This window comes from Ornithodoros turicata, chromosome 5 (genome assembly GCF_037126465.1).
Source record: "Ornithodoros turicata isolate Travis chromosome 5, ASM3712646v1, whole genome shotgun sequence".
NCBI classification, from domain to species: Eukaryota; Metazoa; Arthropoda; class Arachnida; order Ixodida; family Argasidae; genus Ornithodoros; species Ornithodoros turicata.
In genome coordinates, this window is record NC_088205.1 from 19,477,014 (window position 1) to 19,498,685 (window position 21,672).

The following is a 21,672-nucleotide window of genomic DNA, read 5'->3' on the forward strand; positions in this document are numbered from 1 at the left end:
TAACTCAAAACTGTATAAGAATTAGTTAGGTCGCTCAGTTGGTAGAAATGATACTCATGGTTTGAAGACTTCCCCGCACGTGACAGAAGTGTAAAGATGGCGCTGCAATTGTCATGCCACCCTTATCGCCGCGTTAACGGTCACAGAATGAACCCAGGAATTACGGATGCGCTCGCGTGGGCACCTGCAGAGGTGAGAAGGAACCAAACTGATTCACTTAATTGACATTAACAGATGTAATTTAATATCTACACACAATATAATGGTAGCGTCGATGGGCACAGTAATAGGAACAGACGCGCCCAGTGTCCCGGTACTGACCCGAGCAGGACACAAATGACTGATTGACCGTGACGACACGAGGGCCCGACGACACCGATGGCTTCCCCAGGCCGCAGACACGTGTGGATGACGGACTTGGAAGATGACTCCAGAGGTGACATACATTCGGCTCTCCTAGCTCAGGCTTTCGGTAGCGGCTTCCGTCGATCTTCCGGTCTCAGCTCCTTGTCCACGACTCACGTGCAGCGGTAGCGACGGCGATGTACTCCAGCTGTGGGCCTCTGTCCTATATATGCATATATATACATGGAGTCTGGGTCACTGGATTTCGACTGCCGCCCTCGTCGGTTCGTCTTGTCGTTCCTATTCGTCGGGCCTTCGTCGGTCAGTCAACGTCGATCAGTCAGACGTCAACATAGGTGGAATGGGACTTCACCGACGAAGCTATCGTTCGATTGCCAGGCATTCGGGTACACCGTTGTCGATCCCCCTCAAAGCCTCTATCCGGGCAGCCGCTCTCTTCTAAACCTCCATCAGCTTCACGTCGCACGCTCTAGTGGTACGTCCGTGCTAATCATTACTTGTGATCCCTAAAACCAAACCATGCCAGATCAACAATTTCGATAAGCCATAACTCACAAACAGGCGAATACAAAACACACACACACACAGAAAGATACCTTGATGAGATGGAGCTGATGCCGGCCAGCAGGCTGGGCGGTGCCCCAGTGCCATTTGTAGATAATAAAAGATGATGATGGGGATGAGGACTCAGGTGAACAAAGCAGGGTAGAGAGGCCTTTTGATGACAGGAAATCCTAAAGATTAAGAAAAGATAAAGCAAAGGTTAGCCAGGGGCCCAGCACCTTGCCTATGGTAAGGGGGCGGTGGTCGATTGCATGCATTCCGTGCTGTAAGACCTCGCGTTCGCGCTGGTAGACAGGGCAGTCCATATATATAGGTGGTGCAGGTAAGCGCGCACATTGCATGATGCACAAAGGTCCGATGGTGCACAACCAAGGCGCTGCCTCATAACTGGGGTAAATGCAACATACAGCTGCATACGGTGAAGAAGAAATGCGTAGTGTCGCAGGAAGGGGACGAGCATGCGACAGAAAGAGAGAGAGAGACGGATCCACTGCGTGGAGCAGAGAGTAGGGTGTCATGTCATGCACCCACTGTGATCTCGTCTTCTCTGCAGAGATAGTGTTGCAGCAAGTGAGACAGCTAGATCAACCTTCCTGGTAGCTCGCAAGGGAGCAAAAGAACGACTGTTTATTTTGCTCGCGCCTCAAAGCAGCGGTGTCGCGATGTCGATGGCAAAGCCGCGACAAATCCCCCCCCCCCTCCTAGTGCGTCACTGGAAGGCGACGAGTGCGGACTAGGTTTTTGGACAAGGTCATGGAGGGGCGTAAGGTTGGTGGAGGGGATAAGTCTGAACCGGGCGAGGAAGTTGAGAGGGCGACTTCGGGAGGTGGATGGATGTCGAGAAAAGCAGGCTTTAGGCGCTCGATGTTGACGTTTTCTTCTTTCCCGTTGACGAGAACGGCGTAGTACCTGGGCGCTCTGCTCAAAACACGATGCGGGCCGGTGTAGGGGGCTGCAGAGGTTTTCGCACTCTATCACAGCGAATGAAAACGTGTGTAGAGCTGCACAGGTCGGGATGTTGGTAGGGACGCCCAGAGTACGAACGGGAAGGTGCAGGGCGCAAGGAAGCCATGGCACTGCGCAGGCGGGTGTCGAAATCGGATGGTGGGAGTACGGCAGGAGTAGATGGGGGGGGGGGGGGGGTGACAGGAGGTCACCGGGCAACCGGAGAGCCATACCATACACGAGCTCTGCCGAGGAACACTCGAAATCGGACTTGAACGCAGAGCGGATTCACAGCAGTACAGTGGGTAGGGCTTCAGGCCAAGGTGTCTCGGGGGATGCCCGCAATGCCGCCCTGAGCTGCCGATGTAGTCTTTCCACAAGGGCATTGGATGTAGGATGGTAAGCGGTTGTTCGGATGCGGCGAGTCCCAAGAGCGTTGGTAAGGCTGGAGAAAAGCGCCGGCTCAAACTGCGGGCCCCGGTCAGTGGTGATAATCGACGGGACTCCGAACCTGAAGACCCACTCACGGAGAATGGCCGCTGTGACAGTTGGGGCCGTGGAATCGGAGAGAGGAACTGCGTCCGGCCAGCAGGTATATCTGTCGATGTCTAAACGCTTCCCAGAAACGTCGACGAGCAGGTTAAAGTGGTGTAGGAAATCTGCTCCTAAAATTGCCTGGTGAACGTCGGCGATCAGGAACAGCAAGCGGAAAGTTCTTCGTAATCCAAGGTTTAGGGTTAAGGACTTTTACAGGGATACAGGGATCTAAGGACGTATCTCTAAGGACGTATACAGGGATGGGGGTTGAATTGGCCGCCTTGAGGGACAAACAAGGTTCTCTGGAGCGGCGGCTGAGTTTCGAGGCAGGGATCACGCTAACTTCAGCGCCAGTATCCACGAGAAGACGCATGCCGGAGGTACGGTCCACGATGTGAAAAAGGAGGCAATTATTAGGGCCACGTCCACTCGCCGCCACTAGTGGTTGGCCGGCGAGTTTCCCGACCACGCGCAAGGCTGGAAGCAGTATTGGGCTTCCTGGTCGAAGCGGTGATGGTACCAGCAAAGCCCGTTCCTGTCGCCTGAAACTGGGCCGCGATGGCGAGGAGACCGGGTGCGGGAGCGGAAACGCTGGCGACGTGGCGACGGAGAGCGGGATCGAGTGGACAAAGCCGCAACTAATTGAGTCAGGTGAGCGACTTGCTGAGAAAGAGTGGCGAAGGCTGGGATATTCAAGTTGGCGTCATGGAAGGGAGGTACACTTGGGAGAGCATCGACTTGAGGCGCTTGAACGGAATCCAAGGTCATGGTAGCAGGTGATGCGACTTCCATGACTGCGTCAGCCAAACTCGCTAGCTCTTCAAGGCCGAGGTTGTGAGTGCTGGAAAGAACCATCTGTACATTTTTAGGGAGCCGTTGGTGGAATAGCTCACGGAGGAAACTGTCGGTGGTGGCATTGCTTCCTTCGCCGAGTAACTGTTTCATCCGGCGCAGTAGTTGGGTTGGGCGCCGGTGGCCCAGTTCTTCAGCTGACAACAGCTGTTGCAGAGGGGCGCGGTCGGACGGCGATGTACGCTTCAAGAGTGCCGCTTTCAGGCTTTGATACGGGGTATCGGCGGGAGGGTTGGCAATGATATCAAACACTTCTTCTGCCGCTGATGGTGAAAGGGCCGCGATGACGTGGTAAAACTTGGCACGTTCGGCCGAGATGCCGGCGAGGTGAAACTGTGCCTCCGCTTGAACAAACCACGTCGCGGGGTTGCGATCCCAACACGGAGGAAGCTTGACGGCGATGGAGGATAGCGGTGTCGCTGAGGTTGTCGCTAAGGCTTGTCCAGTTGGGTGAGCATCGCCAGTAGACATAATGGCGGATGGAACGTTAGGGCTCCACGTCCGGGTCACCAGTTGTTGCAGCAAGTGAGACAGCTAGAACAACCTTCCTGGTAGCTCGCAAGGGAGTAAGAGAACGACTGTTTATTTTGCACGCGCCTCAAAGCAGCGGCGCCTCGATGTCGATGGCAAAGCCGCCACTATAGCACGGGCAAGGGCCCTACGGTCACCTTTGATCAAGATGATAGAGTCGGCTGAAGGTATCTGATGACCCCGTAGGGCAGTCTGGTCAGCCTCTTCATTACCGGGTATGCCACATGCCCAGGTACCCACTGTAGTACTATGGGCTGGCACAGGTCCAGCAGCTCCTTGTACGATTCAAGCACGTCAGCAACAATGGACACTATAGGACCTCGAATACCCATTGTTGCGAGGCATTGGAGAGCAGTCTTTGAGTCTCAGCAGAAGACCCATGGTCCAACCGAACACTGCAGAATCTTGCGCACGGCAAAGAACAAAGCATGGAGCTCAGCATATGTTCACGACGTCAGATGCGAGAGACAGGAAATACCAGTTGTGTCTTCGGAGGGAATTACGTAGGCGCATGCGGAGCTGGTTTTAGTGGTTGAGCCGTCCGTAAAAATAGGAGTACAGCATGCATACAGGCCACTCATCATATCCAATGTGAGCGCCTCGGACACACCTGCAGCAACAGCATTCTTTCTCTGCAGCCCGGGAACGAATAGCGAAGTGGGTGGTAGAGCGAGGGTACAAGGTGGAGTTGAACGCGCCTGGGGCTCAACTTGTAAACGTGTCAGGTCAAACTTCAGCTGTTGAACGCAGGACCAGAACTTGTTATTCCTGCAGCGGGAAAGCTTCAGTAATATATGATGCCAACGGCGATGGACCAACAAACGGATATAGAGAGGGCTCGTCTCATTAAAGCGCTGGATAACAAGCGGAGTCTTTCTCGCTTCTGACACCACCATGACCACCGCCACCACCATCATCCTCATCTGCCATGACCAAGCAAGTATCCGCTGCTCTTGGCACGCCCAGACAAACATGAAGGCTACGTGCTAGAAAACACTGAAGCTTAGACCCGGAATGACAGCGAGATTGCATGTAATGTCGGCAAACTGTATAGGAGCTGACAACGTACCAGGGCACGATGAATGGCCAAGAGAGATCGCGCATCGCTGCCTCACCTAAGGCCAGCAATGTGTCCCACTACTGCGATACCCCTGGAGAGTTTCGCTTCTAGGCCCGCTATATGTCTTCCCCACGAGAGTAGAGTGTCCAGCGTAACGCCAAGGAACTTGCATGAGCTCGAGTACTGGAGCTCTTGTCCAGCCACAGAAAGACGATATGGAAGCATGTTCTGTCGCGTGAAGGCGTTAACGTCTCTCTCTTCTCCCACGAGATATATAAGCCTCTCATTAAGAAGTATTGGTGTATGGAGTTCAGGGATGACTGCACGCGTTGCTGAAGGGCTGGGCGAAATTTCCCTGTGGTCCAAACGCAGATGTCGTCATTATGAATAGAGAAGTATACTTTTCTTCCGACGCAGTCCTTAAGACCTGCCATAACTACGTTGAAGAGGGCAAAACATATACGATGACTCTGGAAATCGGAAATCACGCCGAACTTATATAACCCACTTTTGGGTCTCAGAAAACTCTCATGTCAGAGATTATCTTTACACAAAAGTAGACAAAGACGCGAGACGCTTAGGGTGCCACCCTAATAGAGTTTATTCACTAATGTCAGCTCTACAGGCACTATAGCTTTTGAAAGGCAAACCGGTCGTCATAATGTAGGTCCGACGAAGTTTGGTTTCGGTTTTCGTTCGCTACCATGTGCTACTTAGAAGGTTAGTAACGTTGAAAATTTGAAAATTGCTCGGATATTGTACAAATAATGTTCACACAGTGCAATAACTTAGAAACAGTAAATGAGCGGTGAATGCGATTCGGACCGGTTAGTACGGTCGGACCTACGTCATGGCGGCCAATCCGACTGTGGCGCTCCTTCGCGAGTGGCGTCATGTGAATAAATCCCATAATTCAAAGAAGGGGGTGTGAATCGCTTGTGTACTCTCGGAATAATGTTACATTAATAAGAAATAGCACACGATGCAACTACAACAACGGTTAGCGTAGAGGAAAGAACACAGGAGGAGCAGTCTTCAAGAGGAAGGGGAAAAAGTTGTGCGTCTGGACAGGGGACAAGCTTTGTTATAGTGACGTTACCGGAGAAAGTCACTTATAGTAGGGGGGAAGCCCATCAAAACCCAGCGACGCATGAGCAATATGCTCATGTGTGTCAATACGAGTAGGCTGAGACTGAGGCTTATAGGAGTCCTCGGTAGCTCAGTCGGTAATGTGCTGGCTTGCTGAGCTCAAGATCGCGGGTTCGATCGCGGCCGATGGTGGTAGCAATGCACCGTGTGTCGGAGATTTCTGGTGCACGTCAAAAGGACCCCAGGTGGTCCAAATTATCCGCAGTCCTACCCTGCGGCACGTGCAACATGTCGCCACACTGTGCAGACACGTACACTTACGTGTAAGATCTCAGTACCATTAGGAGTAGGCTGAGAAGTTTCTAAAATGGTGTTACACTCATGTATTACCATTGCCAACTTACAGGATTCTGGAGCGGTACATACTGAAGTAAAAACTGCAGCAAAAGGACGCGGACAAGCGGGATACTGCAGGTTTATCTGTCATTTGCTATCTTAACCCGCTTGTCCGCGCCCTTTTGCTGTAGTTTTTAATATGCACAGCTTGCGACATATACTTATCCGGAATCGACAGGTTGCAGTTTATCCGGTCTGAAATCTACAGGTGTTTCAAGAATGTTTCTTCCGACTAATAGACACTTACGGCTTGCTACCCAGTACGTGTTTATTAGTCGAAACAAACAATCTTGCAACGCCTGAAGATTCCAGGCCGGATAAACCGCAAGCTGTCCATTCCAGACAAGTATGTCGCAAGCTGTACGTCACCCAACTATACCCCGCAACCCACTTGTCACTCGAGCGGCGTTTCAAATTTTGGTGCGAGTTTCCAAGTTCTCATTTGTTCCTACCTCGCACAGTGGGTCATGGAGCGCCAGAAGCCGCCCTATGTCCAACCATGTCAAGAGGACTGGCCAGAGGACTACAAGGTGTACGTGGACAAAAACGCCAAGTATTCATCCACTGTAAGCCCACACCAGTTCCACCGCTTTGTTCAGAGAACATTCCCGATTATCTGAAGAAGTATGCGAAGCCGGCGACCTCATACCATGACAGATCATACCAGGGCAACTCGTACCAAGATAATTCATGCCAGGAAAAGTCATACCGGGAAAGAATATTCATGATCCAGAAAAGATTTGAGCTAGACAGCGATGGGATCCTATACTTTCTGACGATTCGTGGTGAGATGTATCTACGAGGAGGAGCAGAAGAAATACAGACACGTAATTTTACAGCGTAGCGGTATTAAGGTTAGACTTCATTGCTGTGACACTTACAGGGTCCGTTAGAATTGCAGAGGATAAGACATGCAGCTCTATTCTGTACACACATTCTATGGCATGAATCACTCGTGGGCAGTAACCATGTCACAAGTAACTTGCAACAAGTAACAACTTGTACAAGCAACTAGCCACTTTTTGAAGTCACCAGTTACAGTAAATAGCTACTCTTCTACAAAAGGTACTTCCTACCCGCCACACAGACGTAAAATTTACAGCTTGGCTAGGCTTGACTGCCTCTTGACAGCCTCTTGACAGACGCTACACAACAAATGATGCTAAAATCAGCTCTCATCCGTGCAGAACGCAAACTGTCTTTTGCAACACATAGCTATAGCATACGTAATTCATGTAGAGGCATCCAGAACAGGAACAGATGCACAACAAAATGAAAGAAAGAAATAATCTCAACTGGAAAATACTTATTATTTGATTACTATTAAACCTGGCACGAACACAGAGGCATGAGAGAACTGATGTTCTGAGGCTGGAACAACATAAAAAGGACAAATACATACAAGAGGCAGGAGCACGATGACGTCACAATGCAAACACACACGTTGGCGCCACGGCGTACGCATACTATAGAACGCCTATGCAATGTATGAAACGCATATCATGCATAATGTAAAAACCCTGAGACTAGGGAACACGAAGAGACAGACACAACACGAATAGTGTTCCCTTCGTGTTCCCTATCGGGGTTTTTACATTATGCATCATTTTCACCAGCTCGCTTGCTTCCTAGCCATTTTTTCATACGCATATCATTTCTTACTTTTCCGACCGATTTCGGGCACCTTATAAAATGCCGGATTTAACACTTTGCCGGTAACATAGTTTGCGTGTATCGTGAAGTATTGCTGTTTCATGCACGTGTATATATTGTGTATTTTATTGTACTCGTTCGGTTTGTTTCTGTCATTCCATTTCTCTTTGCTTCGTTCCACCCCCTGGGGTGCCAACAGTATGACCACATAAATTTATACATATATCCGATATGTGTATTCCATGATCCTTGCAGAGCATTTTAACAATATGTTTTTAATGTTCTTCAGCAAAATGTTATTTGCGTGAATTTCCTTCAATAACTCGCACCCCGCGCTACAGTTGTGTTGGTTTAATCTTTCCCGGTATGAGCTGTCCCGGAATGAATTGTCCTGGTATGAGTTAGTTGTCCAGCTGTATAGGTTGTCTGGTATTGTATAAGCTGGGGGTAGAGCCCTCCGTCCAATAGAAGGGCCAGAAACGAAAGGGATACCCCATACACGAGCCACACATACGCGTCATCATTTTGAGGTCATGTGACTTAGTTCATTTCCGTATTAGCTTTTGCCGAAATATTCTCGTCAGCATAAACCCAAAAGATACGTACGGTACACATCTTACAGGCGACATTGCAGCTTATTCCTCCGAAATCTTTTTATTCGGTGTTAGCGCCACGAAGCAACTGTGTCTATACAAGCGGCGTACAGACGTGGGCAGAATGAGTGGGGACAGCAGGAAGGAGCTTGAGACAGGGGAGTTAGTACGCGTCCCGGGCGGACTTCAGTGGAAACTGTGCCGACATTCCTCTGGAAAATCCCATGGGAAAACCCATGGGGAATCTCAGACATGCTAGCCAGTGGTATAGGATGCGAACCCGCCCCATCCCATTCTTCAGCACGACCTCGGTTACCACCAACGAGCGAACCCTTTGACCCGCTCGGCCATGCCGCTGTTCCTCCGAAGTATGATTGATTGATTGATTGATTTGTAAAAGAAAAACATGGTATGGAAATGGAAGTATGAGTGCATATCACTGGCAAAGTAAGTATGAGAGCCGATATCGATATCACATCTTTGAGAGTCTTCTAAAGTCAACCTCGGACGCATACAAACCCTGTTGTCTCTTACTCCTTCCCGCTGTCCTCTCATCATCTATCGACGTCTGTTCACCGCTCACAGCCGCAGTTGCTTCGCGGTGAAGGCACTGAATAAATAAATGTCTGCACGGGCCTCATAACTATTTGGCGACAGCATCATCTGCAACAACAACCATCTCAATCATCGTTCGCATGATCATGCACGTTTTACACGTTTTTTTTTTTTTTTTTTGGCTCCAGGTATGTAAGGAGATATGCGTTGAAATCCATATTTGGAAAGCCTGCTCGTGCCAGCCTATCAACAGCTTTATCGTGAGGCGTCCTGGGCTCGGAGTTCCTCGTCAAACTTGTCAAGAAGAGTTGGATGACGTAGGTAAGGGTGCAGCTATTTATCCTTCTCATTTCCGTGTTTGAGCAATATCATGCAGACGAGTGTGTGGAGAACGTGAGAACTATGGTGTGCAGCAACGGTCGCAGCTGCCCATGCCTCAGGATGTGTCGGTAAGACCGGAAATGCACTGCATTCTGCCACGAATTACTGTATATTCGATTGTTTTTTGTTTCTTTTTCTTCAGGGAGAAGCATTACGTTAAAAAAACATCTATTGTCCCATGGTTCAGGTACATCTACAATTTGTCTGTAAGTAACACCCCGCGCTACAGTTGTGCTGGTTTAATCTTTCCCGGTATGAGCACTCCTGGAAAGAATTGTCCTGGTATGAGTTAGTTGTCCAAGTATAGGTTGTCTGGTATGGTATGAGCTAGCTGGGGGTAGAGCACTCCGTCCAATAGAAGGGCCAGAAACGACAGGGATACCCATACATGCGCCACACATACGCGTCATCATTTTGAGGTCATGTGACTTTGTTTCAGTATTAGCTTTTGCCGAAATATTCTGCTTCACTGCTTTCTGCTTTCACTGCTAGTGCAGCACTAGCAGTTGCTACGTTACTAATGCACGCTGCAGGTGCATTTTAGACGCGTATTATTTCTATATCGGGTGCGCCTTTATCCGTTACTTTTACACAATGACGTTCTCGTCGCGGATACCTCCTTCTGTTTCACAGATAACTGAGCACGATAACTGAAAACAGGATAACTGAAAACGATGCATTATTTTCCAGAATGGAGGGATTGGAAGCGCGATACCAGTAGCACAGAATAACAAGTAAGTTAGTTGCTGAATGCATCGACAATTTCGCTAAATGTAGCGAAACTGCCTAACCAGTATAGCTTGTTGTAGAGTACTCGCTGAGGTGGCCGTTTACCCAGCTTCTGGAAAAGTTTTGCAGCGTAGAAAATCACCCAAAATAAAGGTAACTAACCTCTGAATTACACAAACAAAATGGGTAAACTTATTGGTTCATTACGTGTTTACTTACTCTTTTTTTTTCTCTCTCTCTCTTCTTCTTCTTCTCCGAATTATTGTCATCTTCTAGTGTGTCTTTCTGCACTAACAGCTTGAAGGAGCAATGAAATGACAGCATTGGAGCAGCAGCAGCAGAACACATCCACAAAGCAATCTTTCCAGAATCGCAATGCACACTATTTTTGTGGAACGGCGTCTCCTTATTCATTAATTGCCCAAATTAATCCCCACAAACGCCCTCAAAAACTTATGGACGCAACGGTGTGGCGTGATGTGACGTAATCAGATCCCTGGTCTCCTAAGCGCACGGCACTTCCAGCGTTACTTACGGGCTGTTCGAAGGAGTTGAGATTGAGTTTTTTATACAGGGTTTTTTTTTCCCCCTTCAACACAGATTTTTATTTAAAACACAAACTTGTCTCCAGCGCCGGTAACGCCACCGAGCCGTAAAAGCTACATCGAGTCGCATTCGATGAATGAATGCAGCATCTTGACGAGAGGTGTTTCGTGGCATACGGAAAACAAGCGTTGCCAACTCTTCTCAGCATAGATGAGGGGAAGAAGGTCACTTCATTGGTGGGAAGCCAGGAGTGTCACGAGGCGTCGAAGAGCGGAACAACGATCTCCTCTCAACAGCGCAATACTCGCCCGTCTCCGAGACGAGAGACCTGCCTCTCCAGTGGGTTTCAGCCCATTGTGGTATCGTGGGGAATGCACAAGGCGAGAGCGCTGCAAAAACGAAATTTATGCAGCTTTAATAGGCTGCTTATACACCAACGGCAGACAGCGTCGCCCAGTGTCGTGCAGCGTGCTTGACTCTACACGTTCTCTGCCATTCCAGTATAAACGCTCCGAAGCTACTTTCATTCATTTCATTTCCTTTGTGGGAGTAGCAGCTCTTGTACTGGGTGACTTCAATGCTCATCATACGGCCTGGGGAAGCCGTAGAACGGACGGACGGGGAAGGAGATTGTTAGAAGTAATGGAGACTGCTCACATGGGCCTCCTAAACAACCGACAGCCAATTTATATGCGATCACCAACGTCACTCGATGTCCTAGATCTTTCCTGGTGCTCAGCAGACATAATTCGCTACATGTCGTGCGCTACCGATGTCGACACCCGAGGTAGTGACCACTTTCCCATCTATATTTCGCACGAAAGGCTGCCTCTGTCACCCACTACTGGACTGATCCCTTACACGAATTGGGTACTCTTTCGTGCTGGCCTCCGAACATCTGTGCACACCGGCATGTCCTCAGAGGCCCTCTCGCAAGGCATTCGTTCCGCCATGCAGGACGCGGTAGTCATATCTAAACGGGTCACAGGTCACGTCGGTCATTCTTCCGCAATTAACCACCTCAGAGCATTACGTCGCCGAGCCGAGAGAACGGCTTGCCGAACTGGGCAACTTCCTGACATTGTGGCGTACCGCCGGATGAAAGCTAAAGTAACACGAGAACTTAAGAAAGAGGACCGGAAGCGTTGGCGTAAGTTTTGTCAACACCTTTCACCATTTGACTCCGCCACAAAGATCTGGAGGACAATTCGAGCTCTGAAGGATGCGCCCCCATAAAAGAATCCTCTCGCCGCATTGGCTATCGTTAAGGGTGTAGACGAAACCACGCTCGCGACAGATTTCTCCGTCGTCCTAACGACACCAGCGGCAGCCTCAACGTCTGCAGTACACCACAGTTTCGTCCAGAGCCTGCAGACAGAAATCCACCAAGGCTGGCCCCGTCCACCGGCGGTTATGGACCGCGACTTTACTCTAATTGAGCTGCAGACTGCGTTGAAACTTGTGAATGTGCGATCGTCCCCAGGACCAGATAAAACCACTTACGCCGCACTGCGAAACCTTGAGGAGCCGTCACTCCTAGCTCTCCTTCATGTTTATTATACGTCTTGGCGACAGGATTCCGTATCATCTACTTGGAAGCAGGGATCAGAACCGGTATTTTTTTCGGTCCTGTTCGGGTTCGGGTTCAGGCATATTGGTTCGGTTCGGGTTTAGCTCCGCTGAACCAAAATTATCAGCTTGAACCGGTTCAGGTATATCGGTTCGGTTCGGGTTCGGCTCAGGGAGAACCCCCCCCCCCCGCACATACAGAGACAAAAAAAAATCTGTCAGCGGTCGGGGCATTTACAGGGATTGCAACAGTTACTTTTTCGGCCTCGGTTTAACCGGTCCACGGGCAGTAATTTTGCTACATGCAAGCAAGCTTACGCTCACCGTACACGATTATAAGAAAAAGGTGTGAGATAACCGTTCAGGTGAGCAAAAAAAAGGTCGGTCAGTAGTACAATTAATTCACCTCTTAACCGATTCCCGAACCGGTAACCGTATCAATTTTTTTTTTGTTCAGTTCCGGTTCGGCTCAGGACAAGCAAAAAAATCGTTCGGGTTCGGTTCGGTTCGGGTTCGTCAGAAAATAACGGTTTTTTCCGGTTTTCGGTTCGGGTTCAGTTTCGGTTCCGATCCCTGCTTGGAAGGAGGCTTTAGTTGTTCCAATCCTGAAACCAAACCCCCAAATGCCCTATCCTCCTTTCGCCCCGTGAGCCTGACAAGCTGTGCGGGAAAACTGATGGAGAGAATGGTTTTGCATTGCCTCGACTGGTGTCTCGAAAAACAAGGTGCGTTCCCTCAGGAAATGTCTGGATTTCGCCGCCACCGAAGCTCTATGGATCCAGTTCTCGATCTGGTCTCTACAGTCCAACATGCTCGTGCTCATCGGCGGATCGTTGTATCGGTCTTCCTGGACTTTAAGCGCGCCTATGATACCGTCTCGCACATCTGTGTCCTCCACGGGTTGCGGTCTTTTGAAGTATCTGGTCGACTTTTCAGCTGGCTTCACGATTTCCTTACGGACCGAACTGTCGCTGTCCGCACATCCCACGGCCAAAGCCCCAAGCACCCTGTTCATCAAGGCGTACCCCAAGGAAGCATTCTCAGTCCTACACTTTTTAATGTGGTCATGGCAGGACTAAAATCGATAGTTCCACGCAAGGTCGCATTCTCCGTGTATGCCGATGACGTTGCCCTTTGGACAGTAGGCAAGTCACGGCCAGCCATTCAGCGCCGTTTACAACAAGCCTTAAACAACGTTCATCTCTACCTTACGCGACTTGGAATGCACCTTTCGCCCGAAAAGTGCGTCGAGCTCCCTTTCACCCACAAGGCTATGAGTAATTTCCCTCTTTGGGGTGGTGCACGGAAGCTCGAGCCTGTGCGTTCCCATCGCTTCCTTGGTGTGGTCCTGGACTCCCACCTGCGCTGGGCTCGCCACATTAAGCACCTTGAAACCAAAGGGCAGCGATGGCTTCCTGCCATTCAACATCTTTCTGGCTTCGGCTGGGGCTGTGATCAACGCTCCCTCTTAGCCGTTCACGCGGCTTTGTTGAGGGCGACTGTGCTTTACAGCCTTCCAGTCTTTCATAGGGTTTCTACGACATCGTTAAATACCCTTCGGTCCCTGTTCGCAAGAAGCCTTCGTCGCTGCCTTGGTGTTCCAAGAATGGCTGAAACACGGCAAGTCCTAGCTGAAGCTGGAGCACTCCCGGTGGAGGTCCTCCGTGAGCGGGAAACGGCGCGACACTTCCTACGTTTGCGTACGAACGTTCCCCGTCACCCACTCTTCAGGAAAATTCTATATCGTCCTGAAAGTGATTTCCATCGCGTGGCGCAGAGGACACGCCACGCTCTCACCGGCTTCACACCTAGGACTGTCACACCGCCGAACGCCCCCTGGTCTCTGCCTGTGCCACCCACCTTCGCACGTCTTCCTGACCTCCAGGTCCGCAGAGCTCAGGTTCCCCCTCAAGTCCTTCGAGCCCAGTTTTATGCTCTCGTAGACGCGAAGTTTTTCACCTTTACCGCCGCTTACACCGATGGCGCATCTCGAAATGGCAAGTCCGCGTCAGCATTTGTCATCCCCGACGAAGGCGTAGTTCAAGGACGTCGCCTTTGGCATTGTACATCATCCACAGCTGCGGAACTCTACGCCATACTTTTCTTTTTGCAGCACATCCTTCCACCCCCCCCCCCCGGAATTGGGTCGTCTTTACTGACTTAGCATCTGCGCTGCAAGCAATTGAAAATTCTGGCATCCGAGGCTCCTCCGCACCGTTGGTTATGGATGTGTTAACCGCTTACGAAGTTGTCTACGAAGCAGGACATAGGCTCGCTCTCCAATGGGTTCCCGCCCATTGCGGTGTCGAAGGCAATCAACCGGCGGACAGCGCCGCCGAAGCAGCTCTCTCGTCTCGGACACGGACGCGTATTGCACTGCTGAGAGGCGATCAGCGGTCCATACTTCGAAGCCTTGTGACTCCTCTGGCTACCCGCCAACGGACCGCCGACATACTACCCCCCGCCATGCTGAGCAGAGTTGACCCAGCGCTCGCTTTCCGCATGCCAGCACTTATCTCTCGTCAAGACGCCGCATTAGTTTGTGGCGGCCCGTGTGTGATGACGAAGACGTGCCTCTGCTGCCACGCGCTACGGCTCTGGCACGGCAGTCCAGAGACGAGAGAGCTGCTTGTCTCTGGCGGCGGTCTCTCAGCTCTTCAGCGGATAGCAGTTGTTGAAGGCGGGACCGGCTGGAGGAGGTGGTGCGTTGCAGGAGGGCTTGCTTGAGCTGGTCGTAAGGTGTGGTTGGCGAGGGGTTGGCGAGGACGTCGTACACCTCATCGGCCGCAGTTGGGGTGAGGGCGGAGGTGACGTGGTAAAATTTCGTGAGTTGTGATGTTACGCCAGCGAGATGAAATTGCGCCTCCGCTTGGATAAACCACACGGCCGGGTTGCGGTCAAAAAATTGTGGTAACTTGACAGCCACTGCCGATAAGGATGGGTTCGATGGAGGCGGCGAGTGGGCTTGATGGTGGACGGACATGGCGGTTAAGGACGATGTTCGATCCTTACGTTCGACGTTCGGGTCACCAATGTTGGGAGCTCTAAATAACGACAACCTGTTCGGTTAGTGGCGAGAGCCCAACTGATGGTTTAATGATTGCGCTCGTGAGATGGTGCCTCGCACCAGTAGCGATGTGGATGACCAGACCAGCGATGTGGATGAAGGTGCTGCACTGCTACAAGTTCATCGAATGCTCCTCAACGTGGCCTTCCCAGCACAGTGACGCTACCGCTTGAGACAAGTTAACTCTTCCCACTGCAGTCACTGCGGCGCTGTTGAAGATCTCGAGCACATTCTTCTTCATTGCCCACACTACCACCCTTCCCGCTCCGTACTCTCCGCCTCCCTCAACGAGCTAGACTCCCGTCCCCTCTTCCTCACAAAATTGCTTGACCCCTGGCCGCATCCAGCTCACCAACGCTCTGTCCTCAGGGCTCTCTTCGCCTTTTTGGACGCCACAGGACTTCGATCCTCATTGTAACGGGACCCATTCCTTCATTCCCCGCTTCACCTCCAGCAATGGGGTAGAGTATCGCCCCCGGCGATGAAACTCCCACCCATCATCCTGAAATAAAATTGTTGTGTTGTTTTGGGAGTAGCAGAATTCGTCAGGTGACGAATTCAATATCGTTTTTAAATATCGTTTGTCGTTTTCATTATCGTTTTTCTTCTTCTTCTTCTTTTTTTTTTTCTATAATCAAACTCAAACTCAACTCAACGCTCCGACGGCAGTCATACTCGTTGCACCCGCTCGGTCGTCGAAGCTACGCCGGAGTCTAAACAGCCCTCATAATTTTTTTTTTTTCGTTATAAAAATATCTGTCGAATAAAACAAGAACGTCCCGAATAAATACGATGTGCAGATCAATGCTAGAGAGATCAGCTAGAATCATTTCTTGCACAAGAACGTGTACCTGATTCATTGTGCAATCACCAGCAGTCAAAAATCATAAATTTATGGCATTCACTATTCCTTTAATGGTTATCTTGTGTGTGTGTGGCTTTTTTAAACGTGACTACAGCTGTTCCTTTTCACAGACAACTGAATTGGTGAGCAGTATCGGAGGAGTCATGGGGATGTACATAGGCTTCTCCTTCTTGGTCATCTTCAACATTGCCGATGTCGTCGCCAGAGCTGTTATCGTCGCTGTACAAAAGCGTTACCGAAGCGCATAAACATCTCAAGTCCCTTTTCTTCTTTACTTCACCTGTAATATGTTAAAAATTAAGCTGGTGATTGTTCATCTCACTCAGACCGCAGCCAAATTTTTTTGTAAAGATCAATAGTCCCGAATTCTTCTTCAGTCGTCCCCGACTACCACCACTCATAGTTGCGTTAGCTAGGGTCGGGTACAGAGAAGCTTTTCAGGGAGGCATACATAGAAAACTGCGGTCTAATGCATTTTCATTTCACACGAAACTCCAAGGTAGGCCTCCAGGATAAGCGCGGATTAGAGAAACATTTGGCCCAGTTTCTCCAACGCCGATTAACATTTGAACTAGTCCCTTACCTTGAAAGTTATCGTCACTGAAACATTCATCACGTCACCAACTAACGTTAGCGAAAAACAATTAATCTTTCTTCGAGTTCTAGCAACCCTTGGTCTCGGTTCGAAGTTAACCGGCGTCGGTGAAACCGAACCAATGACAGCCAAAATAGTGTGAAGTTCGAAGGAGGCAAACGTGACAGAATTGTTATTCGCTGAGAGAACGCGATCGTGATTATTCCTCCTTGCGGCCCAGGACGCGCATTCCCCCAGGGGTTAAGTCGAGACGTTGCCCACCTCTGTGAGACCGAGAACGGCGAGCCCTTTCACCATCACCACCACCACCTCCTCCTCCTCCTCCTCCTCCTCCTCCTTGCGGCGCCCGAGTCTTCGTTTTCACAAGAGTTCGAAGTCGGGGTATAGTTGGTAAAATAAGTTGGCTAAAGGCCCCTTCCTTTCAGTTGTGAGTAAGCAGTCATAGCGTCAACTACTTGTCTCTGTCCTTGTCTGTTGCTGCTTCCAGCTTTAATGTTCATCCCTTAGGCGATGAAGTATGCTTCGGTAATAGAAATCATAAAGGAGGGGAGGAGGCTTCTGCGAGTATAGACGTCATAGCCCCTGCGCCATTTTTGCATTGCACATTTGCCGATATGCCTCAGGGGGGCCTGAACCCCCCCCCCAACCCCCGAATCAGGATATGAGCCAACCAACCAACCGACTATTGTTGTCTCTGATGGGCTAGTCGGCCTACTCAGAAGTGTGACTAACTCCAGTCAGACGACAAACATAATGCATTAAACGGAATGGCAGTAACTTCACCTCCTAACCAACCATCATCTCGAATCACATCGTTCTCTCCCCTGATTTGTTGAAAACGGGAGGCCCCCACATAAAACGGGAACACGTCGACGGGAGCACGTTGAAAACGAGAGTATATATATAATGTCGTGCTCCTGAGAGAATGCAAATTTGCCTCACATTTATCGTAAACTTGGCCCTAGCACATATTGTGGCCTCGGTGTTGCAGCAATATTGCGAATGTTGTGCAACGTGTGGCAACGTTTATGAACATTTCACAACGTTGCTGCAAAATTATCAAAAGTGGAACAACATTACTTGACATTCAGCAATGTTCATGCAACATCGCACAGCAACGGAACGTTGCGGCTGAACGCTCCTGCAACATTGTGAGAACTCCTAAAAATAGGGTGTATTGTAACTCCTTTTTGGGAGTAAACCCTTGCCACGTATATAAGTCCCTTTAGAGCGTAAAATTACTCTGAAAAAGGAGTCTCCTCACTCCCTTCAGGGAGTAAGAAGACTCGTTAGCTCCTTATACTGCAGAGTAGCTGTACACTCCAGAAGGAGTGATATATGTGGCAAGGGTGTACTCCCCAAAAAGGAGTTACAACACACCCCTTTTTTTTAATAGTGAAGTTGACCAACACTACTTGACATCCGTCAGTGTTCATGCAACGTGGCAGAGCAACTGCGGCTCCAGACCATTGCGGCTCTATGTTTTCTAAACATCGTTTATTGACTTTCCAACAAGATAACACTGCGTATCACACTTACCACCAGCGTAACACTCTTACCAACAGAGGAAACCTACTGGTTTTACAGCTCCACTCAGCAGTAATCACATTCGAAACGAAAGCCTGAATTAAAAGCACTGTCAATTACAGGAACTGATGTCAGGGATGTTTTGAGTACACTTGACTCTTGCAGATTCAAGGGTTAACTTAAAAGACTTAACTTAACCGTTACGAGCGTTGCACGCCGTACTACACTTAATGAGCATGCTCCAATCCGACACTTTGTATTTTAGTATATGCTCCATCCTGTGCGCAAATAGACGCTACTGCTTGATGGCAGTGCCTCTATGCCCAAGCTGTCTCCCCCAGCCCCACACCAGTGCCCAGGGGAGCCGGGTGGGGTGGGGCGGTGGCGTGCAAGTTCCTGTAGTCAGCATGCATTTGGCTTTCGAAGTAAAAAAAAAACAGAAACAAAGGAGGAAATAGCGCACATATATGCCTTCGTCAACATTTTGCCAGTATATCACCTAAATGTCGTCATAACATTGCCTTTATGCCAATCTTCCAACTCCTCTCTGTCGCGTATTCATGAAGAACAAGATGCCTGAGTTTGGGCAGATTACTGCATCTTCAAATTCAAGCTGGAACCCTGGAACCGTTACCCCTTTCCAAATCATAGGGGTTACCTCATACCTGCTGTACGCCCACAACGCCTGTCCTTTTTCTTTCTCTTTTTTTTTTCTTTTCACAATGCTGAGCTCTGTCTGTCTGCCTAAACGCATTCACCTGCCGTTCTTGCTCCTGATAAGGTCTTTCCCGCGTATAATTTTACATTAAAACAGCTGAGAAGTTTTAAGTCTTGGTTGCAGCTAACACTCTGGAAAGTGTCCAGCAGCAGCACCACCACCACCGTCACCACAGGGTGGCCTCGTCACTTTCATCAACAAGTTGAACACAGGAAACACGAACTACGGGACGATGACAGAGGCGTGATCTTCGGATGTATAGACTTTTACCCGAGAAACGTCATCATGACGTTGGTAGACACAGACTGAAACCGAAACAAATCGGAAGGGGAGGGCTGGGTTCCACGAATGTGCACTTGTTCGCTGCCTCCTATTGAAAAAACGTAGGACCGAAGGTCGCGTCCCTTTCAGGGACCATCGTAATCCCCTCAAGACCGTTGCTTTCGGGTGCGACCTTGTTAGCCTCTAACTCCGAGCGTAACTCCGAGCGAACACTATGACGTCATTTGTTTACAAACAGGGAGAGGTCTATTGGTGACGCTGTTGCTGCGTTTATTTTTATTTTTTCTCTTCACTGTGATTTTTCTAAAGCCCGTCCGCACAAATTACATACGAGCTGGACCCTCGCTGTGAGTGAGTGAGTTGCACCTAATCCTTTTTATTCAGGGCAGACTGCCTTGCAAATTGCCTTGGAGTCACGCAGGTGTGGCCTTGCTGGGAACGGAGGTTCCCAGAAGGGAAAGGTAACGGAATCTTTTTCGTTTCCGTTACCACCTCCGTTACTGGCCCTTATTTGTTCCTGTTTCAGTTTCGGTTACCACCATCGTTGCATTCGTTTCCGTTACGGTACCGCCCCGCCCTCCAGCTTTTTGTTTTCCTTCTTTCTTTTCTTTCATTTTTTTATTTTAGAAAAGAGCATTGAGACCGTGACCAAACTTAATCCCTCTACGTTCTGAAGTCTATTTTGAGGACTCCATGGATACATGCATACAAGAGACAACGTTTATTCAAAATACACATATAGGTACGTGATTCCTGTGAACAGCTAATATGAACATGGTTTCCAGGAATGTTACTCACGCTTGCAACTTCCAGGTTATCATAAGCGTATAAGAACTATGCTTCTTCTATTTACTGTATACTACTTACTTATATGCTCCAGTTTGATAGTTCATTTTAGTTTTAGTTCTTCAGTTAATTTTAGTTTGCTTCATTAAGGTTTATTTCATAAATTTATCTACATGATATGGTAAAGAATTGCAATAATTGGGGTCCTGCGGTACCCGAATTATTACCGTAAATTAGTGTCGTTTCCGTTTCTGTTTCAGGTATTGTAACTGTGCGGTATCCGTTTCTGTTACCGTTACATGCTATATTTCCGGTATAATACCGTTTCCGTTTCTGTTACCTTTCCCTGGTTCCCAGTAGGCACAAAATAAAATTAAGGTGTACAGTCATTTTTCGATTTCTTGAGTAGTTCCTATTTCACCAGGCGGCGCTGCACCCGCTTGTACTTTGACCCGACTGGTTCTATCGATGATCTTTCGGTTTCGGTTTTCTCGCTCCACAGCAGTGCATCTATGGTTTCGTTTGCAGCGTCTGTTCGTTGAAGTGTCGCGGCTGTTTGCAGTACAACGCATTCGCACAGGATATGGTGTAAAGTCTGCGCTGTCTTGCCGCATAGATCACAGGTAGGGTTCACGAACTCAAAGACTTTGCCTCGTCGAAAATTGTAAGCAGCCAGCCCGTTTGCGATTGGGAAAGCAGTGCGTTTTCCCTGTCTCCGCTGTATTCGGGGCGAGGTTCAAGCTTTGTTCTGTGGCTGCTGTAGCGTATGAGACTTTGAGACTTTTTCGTTATGTTCCTCTTCCAATTATCAATTTCGATATTTTTGATTTCTTGAGTGGTGGTCCTATAGTATGGTGAGCTAGAATGAGCTAGTATGGTGATCTCACCATAGTCCTAGTCCATTCCCGTTCGCTGCGAGCCTTGTGTCCAGTTGTTCCGGCACTGGGGAGCTATTCTCGTCAAAGTGATCGACCTCGATTACTTTGTGTCTCGGCTATCATTGGTGGTTACGCGAAGAAGGCGTGAAGAACAGAGGTGAATGCCACGCGTCCTCAACCAATAGTCGATCCCTTGATCCTGCAATCTTCGCGCTTTATCTGAGTGCACATATCACAGCGAGGCCGCCCTTCCGCGTGTTCTCGCCGGAAGCGGAAGATTGTAGGTTGTATCGTGAAATAGAAATAGGGGCCGTGCGACACCTAAAGGGGGCACGCTGCTCCGTCGCGACAGCGCCGCCAATGGCGGTCTTGGAAGTATCCGACGTGATACCACGTCGCCCGTTCTATGCATTCTCAAGTGGAACCGTAGCTTGCGTGGCGACCGCCGTAATTAGAAGGGCTAATTTCGAAGTGCAAATAATGTGGAACCTTTCTGGGGCGCGAACGAAGCGAATGGAGACACACTGCACAGAAGCAACCACCGTATTTATAATGTATCTAACAGTGCGGTAGGAGAACAGCCACTCA

The 21,672-nt window shown here is 49.4% G+C and overlaps 1 protein-coding gene and 1 long non-coding RNA gene across 2 annotated transcripts; one reads left to right on the forward strand and one right to left on the reverse strand.

Annotated features, from left to right (window-relative positions):
- The first annotated feature begins 179 nt into the window (after positions 1-179).
- LOC135394166 (uncharacterized) lies at positions 180-16,752 on the forward strand. Its single transcript, XM_064624742.1, has 8 exons — positions 180-192; positions 6,802-6,906; positions 9,330-9,462; positions 9,518-9,590; positions 9,665-9,728; positions 10,213-10,256; positions 10,332-10,404; positions 16,409-16,752. The coding sequence occupies exons 2-8, from the start codon at positions 6,808-6,810 to the stop codon at positions 16,544-16,546; spliced, it is 624 nt and encodes a 207-aa protein (XP_064480812.1). The 5' UTR covers positions 180-192; positions 6,802-6,807; the 3' UTR covers positions 16,547-16,752.
- Positions 228-5,095, reverse strand: LOC135394167 (uncharacterized). Its single transcript, XR_010422775.1, has 3 exons — positions 4,865-5,095; positions 963-1,100; positions 228-872 (listed from the first exon to the last, which is right to left on the reverse strand). It is a non-coding gene; the product is annotated as an uncharacterized LOC135394167 (long non-coding RNA).
- Positions 16,753-21,672: the final 4,920 nt, after the last annotated feature.